The 9,516-nt window shown below is 37.0% G+C and overlaps 1 protein-coding gene across 1 annotated transcript; it reads right to left on the reverse strand.

The window, feature by feature from the left end:
• Positions 1-1,150: 1,150 nt before the first annotated feature.
• LOC21408791 (cytosolic purine 5'-nucleotidase) lies at positions 1,151-6,709 on the reverse strand. The gene is made up of 17 exons (XM_024167169.1): positions 6,242-6,709; positions 5,995-6,092; positions 5,722-5,841; positions 4,857-4,946; positions 4,656-4,771; positions 4,174-4,273; positions 3,476-3,547; positions 3,346-3,393; positions 3,203-3,280; positions 2,998-3,117; positions 2,761-2,866; positions 2,488-2,651; positions 2,183-2,317; positions 1,949-2,079; positions 1,811-1,873; positions 1,612-1,690; positions 1,151-1,322 (listed from the first exon to the last, which is right to left on the reverse strand). The coding sequence occupies exons 1-17, from the start codon at positions 6,633-6,635 to the stop codon at positions 1,251-1,253; spliced, it is 1,986 nt and encodes a 661-aa protein (XP_024022937.1). The 5' UTR covers positions 6,636-6,709; the 3' UTR covers positions 1,151-1,250.
• Positions 6,710-9,516: the final 2,807 nt, after the last annotated feature.

Raw genomic sequence — 9,516 nt, forward strand, 5'->3', positions numbered from 1 at the left:
TCTCTTCTCGAGGGAGGGAGGGAGGGAGGACGGAGGGACGGAGTTTCTACTTCCAAGACTTGATCCTCATTACGCTCCCTCAGCCTCTCTGATCCGTTGATCTCGCATACTATCTTCCCTTTTATCACGGACTTTCTTTGGGCTCATTAAATCTGATCGGCCCATAAATACGCCCAATGGGCTCTCATATTTGCTCTTCTTGCCCAATTGTTTCTTTCGTTTATTTTTTACGGAGGGACGGAGTTTCTACTTCCAAGACTTGATCCTCATTACGCTCCCTCAGCCTCTCTGATCCGTTGATCTCGCATACTATCTTCCCTTTTATCACGGACTTTCTTTGGGCTCATTAAATCTGATCGGCCCATAAATACGCCCAATGGGCTCTCATATTTGCTCTTCTTGCCCAATTGTTTCTTTCGTTTATTTTTTTCATTTATTTTTCCCCCTAAAAAAAAAAAAAGAAGAAGAAAAAATTCAGATACGGGAGGAGTAACTTCAATATTGTGATCAGAATCATATAGAAAAGAAAAAACTAGTGTAACTTCCAAACAGAGCAACATTTTTTAAGTGTCGAGTAAACAGAGGATTAAACCGCAGTGAAGATGTATATTGACCGACTCTATTGGCTTTGAAGGGAAAAAAAAAGAAAGAAAAAAAAAACTCTTGCAGAAATGATTATCTTGTCAATTCACTTCATTCAGAGAGCAAAAGTTTCAAATCTATCATTTCTATGGCTCAAAACACGATCATTTATGGATTGGTGGTTCAAAAACTGATGGCAATACAGAAAAATAAATAAATAAATAAAAATAAAAGAGTTCACGGACCAAGGATAGTAATATAAAAGAAAGTTCAAGGACCAGTGGTACTGTGGTAGTAGAAACCAAAAAATAAATAAATAAATAAATAAAAATCAAAGGACCATTCAGAAAATTAACCTGAATCGTGTTATTTTGTGTGTCAAACAAAGCCGGTAGCATATTAACTTATTGGAAGTTCTTATTAGTCCTATTGTGCATACAATAAAAATTATGTGAAGCTTATTAATAAAATCATCCTCCATCTTATAAAAGATGGATTTTGTATAGTTAAATACGTTTGTTTCTAACCAATTTATGAGCAACATACATATAATATTTTTCATTGGAAATATTACTTTTATTTATGTCTAAATTCTTGTATCTGATACAAGTTTTGTTACGAAGCCATAAAAATGTATAAATTGACATGACAATGAGTAATTGTCACTTTTATTGGCCGTCAACAAGAGCAGAACCATTTAACTTGGAAGGGTAATATCCATACGAATCGTGAGCAAGCGTCTGCAATGACCAAAAACAAATCACACATAAAAAATCAGTTATCAGTTTTGAGATGAGTAGTATTCAATACTCTATTCAAATTGATAAACGCCAAGCGTCACCATTGATCATCATCACTGTTAGTTTCTTTAACGGTTAGAGATAATACAATACATGTAAGACTGTGTGAGACCGTGTATCATTATCATTGGATCCCCGAGTCGAAATGTGAATTTGTGAATAGGTTTAAACTTAAAAAGAAGTGTGGGTGATATATATACACATAGCATTAGTATAGCTAAGTAAATACCTGTTCTTGAGAGCGGAAATACATGAAGGGAGTGTAATGTAAGAAATTTGAGACTCTAGAAGTGTATATATCAGCATACCTGTAATTTAAGTGACAAGTTGAGGAAAAAGAAAAAATGAAACGAATATATCACTTAAAAGGGTTCCGAGTTTTGATTGATAAAAACATAAGTATTTCAAAGCTTAATGAAAGCACATACTTTTCAATCTGTCTCATTAAATGGCTTTTGTCCCACAAACCCGCACGTGAAAGAAAGCCCCACCTACCACAAGACAAGCTTGACTTCAGAATGATCCCATATCGTGAATATCATGGAACACGTGCAAAATTTTGATACCTCTTGTTGAAAAGCTCTCCATCAGCTTCTAGCATAGTAGCAATTTTCTCGTCTAGTCTTCGCATAACTATGAGTAGCTTTTGCATAGAATCTGTAAGTTCTTGATCATCCATGTTAGTCGCGGCAAGAGTCTGAAAGTTAAGCCGAAATGGGGTTGGAAATATTGACAGAATTGGATTGTAATTAGTCTTATGCATTGCTTTATGTCCCACATTTGGGGATGAAAAAGATTACCTGAGCAGGACGCCCTTTAGTTCGCCTTTGCAGAGCAAGCCGGAGTTGGTTAAAAAGATCTCCTACAACTTCCTTTTGATTTATAAGCTCTATTAGTGACCCCCTATGAGCTCGGCTACGAATCAGGGCACGATACTGCACTCTCGGTGTTCCATGAAAGAAATCATAAGCTTCTTTGCATATTCGACTAATCAACATATATAATCATATATAGAACAAATAAAATTACAAGTTATCAGTGTATGTCTAGTTTTTTCTTTTCTTTTCTTTTCTTTTTCTCTCTTTTGGATGCTACACGCACTGACCTCATCTTCCAGCTCTCGACAAATCAATGCTGTTCGCCAGCGCAGATGCACTTTGGATTGACTTACATCCGTATAAATATGATCACCCACGTATAATATTTCATCTCCATGGATGTTGAGGTAATTCTCGACCATCTGCGCGCTACCCCCCGAGTACAATCCCCCTGCAAAAGAACACACATGATTAGCGGATGAATGGTTTGAATACCCTTATTGTAACAAACACAGGAGGGAAAACAAAAAAAAACAAAAAAAAAAAAAAGTTTATATCACCTGTTTGAGCCTTGAAGCATGGACGCATAAGTCCCTCACCCGTCACCACTTCGTACATTGGGTGTGACATCTGGAAAAACTCCGGCTTCCTTGCTGAGACTATCACCTTTTCATTAACAATACAAACAAAAATGGAGAGTTTATTATACTCCATACAGATACTCATTCACAACTCCAAAATTGATTAGATTTTGGAGCATTAAAGGTGTCCAGAAATAAAACAGAATGGTCTCTCACAATGTCAAACAGGTCCCTCCACCCCATATCATTCGGAAGAAATCTGTTAAAGGAATGCTGCATCATTTTGTCGGTGTAATGAAAATCCGAGTTGGTAATAAGCAGAAGTTTTTTACCAGCCTGATGATTGAAAATGTAAAGGTAAGTTGAGTATACATTAATATTTCCCATTCTATATGGAGAAAACGAGTAAAATTGATGATACCTCTTTTTGATCCAAAAGTGCTAAAGGTAGATCGGGATCAGGCTCCACAAAAAGTTCTGGCTTAGACATTATCTCACTCTGTAAGAGTGCCACAATCAGTAAACACTCGCCATTCAAATGAAAGTACAAAGCTGACACATTACCTTAAGCTGACCCTCTACATGAGCCCTGAAGAGGGCTTTTCCAACAGCCTGGAAACCACGTCAGAGAGTTAAAAGGAGAATATAATAACCAGTACTAGTATTCCATAGTAATCTCAAAGCATTATATTGCCTTGTAAAGCCCTTTGTAATCCAATGGACCGAGTTCTGCCGGTATAGTTCCATCATCCAATCTGTCAACCATCTAAAAGAAACCGCACTATTAACTTTGCAAATACGTTGTTAAAAAGGAATGGGGAAATACAGCATGATATATACAGAGAACAAAAACCAAACATCATTGTGAATTAGAATAGGAATTATAATAGTAAGAAAAGAGTAAGACTCCATAAAATGCCCTATAATACATGTCAGTTGCTGAAAATGTGGCTCGAGTCAAGTTAAGAAGGACAAAAAGACGATATACCTTGCACATTAAATCACAAGAAAAGATGATAGAGATCCTAAAGGTTGCTGGATAGATAATGAACCTTTATAGTAGAAGTTAGAATACCATGATATAGCATTTCCTGCAATCTTACTAGTATAATATATTGGAAAAAAAAAAAGATATGGAAAGAAATAAATTACGAATGCAGTATTCGACCAAAATAATTCATAAACTTTAGTCATTACAAAGAAAATTTATGGGGTTATACGCTCCTTATAGAGGGTAAAATGATTGAAGTTCATTATATAAAAAAAATTGAGAGACGCCTCAGAGCCTGACCAAACCAAAAAGAAGACAGAGAGAATAGCAAGGTAGCCAGAAACTTAAACTAGTAACAATGGTTTAGTAAAAGAGCAATAATAACGCGAGTCTAAAAATACCTGCATATATGCCACAGCTTCTGAAACAGAGAACAGTGTGTTGAGAAACTCCCATCGACTCTCCTTCCGGAGATCCACTAGTTCCCTCCCGTACATCTCGCTTTGATGCAGACAAAGTTAAGTGGCACTAAAGAAAATATAACTCTAGCTCTTTTCCCAATAACTAAATATATAAAAATACAAGAAAATTTACAAGCCTAAGTTCACATCCATCTGCATGATGGAATGCACTAAAGGCGGACCCCAGTGCCAAAGAGGCTCCCGTACTATGACAGGCTCGGGTGAAAACTCAATCCCACATGTATGCGGCCTTACCCCCCGAAGGAGAGGCCGTTTCCGGGATTCGAACCTTGGACCCCGGGTGCAAACGCAAGTGCTCCCACCACGGTGCCAACTCACTGAGTCGCTGCTTTGCAAATAAGTAGCAAGCTAGAACATTCATGTGATTACAAGGACACGAATGACAGAGGTTCAAAACATACCTTACAGCTCGGGTAGATAACATTTCTGTGCCGTGCATAGCCCTTTTGATGTAACCAAATCGATCAGCCTTAACCAAGTTCCCTTTCTCTTTGTCTATCACAAGGCCTCTAATAACCTACATAAAACAAAAGAAAGGAAAGGCGATAAAAGAACCTGTAAGACTGAAACGAATTTCATCTGTTCAAACGAAAGGTACCTACCAAGTCAGGGTCAAAAGCTAGTCCATCAACCGGGAAACCTATTTTCTTTAGATTCTCCATACAGTAGTCATAAGCCCGTCCTTCCCAAGCCTGCAAGGAAGAAATCCAACCATAGAAATCCTTCCTTAAACCTTGGAACAGAACACACCACTTCAATCCAACCAATAAAACAGTAAAGAACAATCATTCAAGAACAAAAACACAAATAACACCAGAAATTTCAATGAAATTCAGAGTTCAACACTCGTACGTCCCTGGAGTGGAATCCACCAACAGCATCTCTAATAATCGGAACAATTCACATGCTTGGAATCATCAATGGAGTTCTTCACACTCAAATTCCTAGAAAACCCCAATGATACACCCAAAAGCACTCTTTTTCGATCAAGAAAACTCAGAATTCTACCAGAAATTACAAGCGATCGTCCTTCAATGACCCAAAATCCATATTTTCCCTTCAACTAGCAATAAGTGGATTTCCCTCTGCTGATCTCTCTGGTTGGTCCTTAAGACAGCCTATAATGACTCTGCTGAGCTGGCATTTCACCAATCATTCAGTGCCACATTTTCCAACAAGAAATCCCCCTCTTCTCATGACAGTTAGTAATGTCAATTGCACCAATGACAAACTTGCTTAAGATATATTGGTACGCATGAAGAGACAAGGAATGGGAAAGAGTCAAAACATTATCAAGCAATAACCACCAATCTGATGATAAACCAACCAATGAGGGAAATATAACGCAGACAAAACTAGAGTCCATTTAGTTTCAGTGGAAATTAGGCTGAATTGCAATTGCTTATTGAATGAAACAGTAAGATGCAGGAGGAAATGTGGAGTAATATTTAATCTAAATTGAATTACCATCACATTGTAATGCATCAAAGTATAGTCCATGTCATATCCGATGGCGCTGATTGAGCGGAGATTCAAGGTGCGGCTGCAAAATATGCCGCGAAGCGAATATCTCGACGAAGAAGGATTCTGCAAAATCATCGACATATTCAACACCAGGAAAGGAAAAAAAAAAAAAAAAAAAAAAAGCTATAAGTAAATTGACAGCACATGAAAAAGGCAATTTCAAGTGTTTAAGCAAAAGAGAGAAAGCAGAGAGGGAGAGAAAAAACTGAAACCCACCGGGATGCCCAAGTGTTTAAGCAAAATTTCAGCTTCTTGAGTCTCGATGGAGGCCACTTCTTCAATAGGGCCTTGTAAGGTTGAGTGACCATCAATTGCTACAACAGTTGAAAGAAATGATAAAGACAGTTTAAAGATTTTTCCTTTTTATCTTCTTCTTCTTTAACATGACTGATTCTAAACTAACTAAAGTAAAAAAGAGTGAGTTGAGTTTTGAAGAAAGACGGGAAAATGAAAACTGACTGACCAACAAAGGAATCGAAATGGTCGGAGTTGAGGTTGAAATCGCCTTTGGTGCTCTGACCCAAGTAATCGAAATCACTGCCACTCGATGACGTCACTGAGAACACCGACGACGGCGACGAAGTCTGCTTCTGGTTGGAGTTGGAGTTGGAGTTGGCGGCGCACTTGATAACCAAACGCATCTTCTTCTTGGTCTTTAAATTGAAATTGAAGTTGAAATTGAAATTGGAATTGAACGGTGTTCGTTGTTGTTTTAGAAATAGAAAAGATGGGTTTCTCAGAACAAAAGCCATTCTCATTCCCATTGAAGAAGAACATGAAGTCAATGAAGATGATGCAGAGGCGTCGCCGCACAATTTGCCGCCCACACCAACACTCCCTATCTCAGACACATACATGTCTTTTACTTTTTCTTTTATTTTCTCTTTCTCTTCTCTTCTCTTCTCTCCTCACCTTACAGCCTTCACTTTTAGTTTTGGTACGAAAGTGAAAAGACACACGAATGGAGAGACAAGGGACAAAACTCAAAATTGCTTTTCCATCTCCAAATTGTTAATTTATTATTTGTCTCCCTAACTCTGTTTTGCCCTTCCTGTTTCACTTTGACTCCTCTAAGAATTTTGTGGCATTATAGTATCTTAAATTTGCTAGATTGCATCATAATTACTTTAGAATGCAACAATACGCAAATTTGACAAAAGAAAGTGAAAGAGGGAAATAATTAATTACAAAGTAAACTTGCTCATTGTTAGGTCCCTTTAGCTAAGGCTTTCGCACAATTACAATACATAAACAAGGATGGAAGTGGATAAAGGCGTAACATTATTGATTTAATTTGGAATGTTTGTCTCATTATATTGGTACTTTTACCTTCTCTGCAATTTCATGATTTCACTTGGTAATCATATTGGTAATTTCGTTACTTTTGTGGATTATTCGATTGAATTTGGTTCATTACAAATAGTCATATAGTAGAACGATCAGGAGACGCTGATGATGATGTGTGTTGATTTTGACAATGTGACATGGTAGATGATTGATGGAAATTTAGTGGATTGTTTATATATAAAAGTGCGATGAGTATATAATGATTTCTAAATTAACAAAATTTTCTTGATCAATAAGTTTTTTAATGAAATAACTATAGTAATAAAAGAGTATTAATCAAAAATGAAGAGAAAAATCCTATAATTTTTTCATGACAACTCAACTTTTAAAACACAGTCGTTAATGGTGTCGAATTTAGATGAATTGAGTGCATATTCCAAACAAAAACGAGCAGCGCTGCCATTGTTTTGGTGCCTATTTTAGTCCGTACAAAGACTTCACCAATTTACAGACTTTCTTGTCTTGTCCTGGAGCTACACAACCCTCAGGTTGTTCCATATAGATTTCTTCTTCGAGATCTCCATTTAGAAAGGCTGTCTTCACATCCATTTGATGAACTTCAAGATTCCGCAGCGCAACAATCGCTAATATCATCCTTATAGATGTTATTCTCGTCATAGGAGAATATGTGTCAAAGTAATCAAGACCTTCTCGTTGTCTATAACCTTTTATTACTAGTCTGGCCTTATACTTGTCAATTGTTTCATCTGTCTTCATTTTTCGTTTAAAAATCCATTTAGAACCTAGTAGTTTATTTCCTGGTGGAAGGTCTACTAGTTCTCAAGTATGATTTTATAAGATGGAATCAATCTCACTCTTTATGGCTTTTTTCCATAAAGGACCCTCAGTTGAGCTCACAGCTTCTTTATATGTTTGAGGTTCAGCCTCTAGCATATAAGTTAGAAAATCAGGTCCGCAAGACTTTTCTATCCTTGCCCTCTTACTTCGTCTAAGTTGTTCCTCCGTTTCCACATTTTCATCATTTTCAGAATTTTGACAACAATCTTCTATGATAGTCTCAAAAGTTCGTTTTGATGAACTTGGCTCATCTTCCTTAGTCTTACATGGAAATACATGTTCAAAGAACGATGCATTCCTAGACTCTATTATCGTGTTCTTGTGTATGTCAGGGTTTTTAGACTCGTGCACAAGGAACCGATATGCGGTACTATTATGAGCATACCCTATGAAGATACAATCAACCGTTTTCGGACCTATCTTCATCTTCTTTGGTGTTGGTGCCATTACCTTGGCCAAACACCCCCACACTTTCAAGTATTTGTAGGAAGGTTTCCTTCCTTTTCACAATTCATAGGGGGTTTTATCGACTTTCTTACGCTGAATCTTATTTAAAAGGTAATTAGCAAATAAAATGGCTTCCCCCCACATGTTCTGTGGCAACCCAGAACTTATTAACATTGCATTCATCATATCCTTTAAGGTACGATTTTTCCGTTCAGCAATGCCATTCGATTGGGGAGAATATAGAAGTGTGACTTCGTAAACAATTCCATGTTGTGCACAAAGTGTACTAAATGGTTCAACATATTCACCACCTCGGTGTTGGTCTCCGGATCGAATCCGGATGCGGAAGCGTGGTGGTGCGGGGGGAAGAAGCGGATCGTGTATAACAAAAATTTTCATAAAACTTTTGAGATACTCTATAGATTATATTAATTTATGCATGAATAAATTAATCTCATTAATTCATTTATTAAGAACTCAATCAGGAAAAATACCTGGAAGCCGACTCGGATGATAACTTGAGTTCTTTGACCACGAACAGTCCTCGCTCCAATCTTTGTGTTTAGAAAACTAATGTCTTCCACGTTAATTCCTAGAATCCACGAAGACGTGTGTGTGGGCACACATGAGACAAAACGGGTTACAATAAACACTCGAATTTCCACAAACACCGTCGCATGCACGATGTAGAATTTTTAGAGAAAAATTTTTCCTTCCTTTCTCTCTTGAGAATTTCGGCCAACCTTAACTCTTAGGGCTGAAAAATTGTTTCCAAAATTTCTATAGAGAAATTTCGGCTACCTCTAAAATTAGGGCGAAAAACCATTCCGAAAATTGTCTCAAAAATAGTATTTATAGAGTAGAAGTCAAACTTCTAGAAAGAATCCAATCTCTATCTCTAAGATAAAGCTTGTTAATTATCTCATATTTGAATTTTAAACCAAATCTCCTCTTTTCCTCTATCCTATATGGCCGGCCATTCTAAGGGGATTCTCATCCCTGTGTGGCGCCAATATCAGATAGGGAAGGAAGAGAAAATCATCATTTATCCTGTAGTCCAATTTTGACTCAAATTCAAATTACAATTTAAGTCAAACTTAAATTAATTTGAATTCTAAATTGAACAACTTATCAAATAAGTTTAAA

The sequence above is a fragment of the Morus notabilis genome, unplaced genomic scaffold (assembly GCF_000414095.1).
Source record: "Morus notabilis unplaced genomic scaffold, ASM41409v2 Scaffold467, whole genome shotgun sequence".
Taxonomy (NCBI): Eukaryota; Viridiplantae; Streptophyta; class Magnoliopsida; order Rosales; family Moraceae; genus Morus; species Morus notabilis.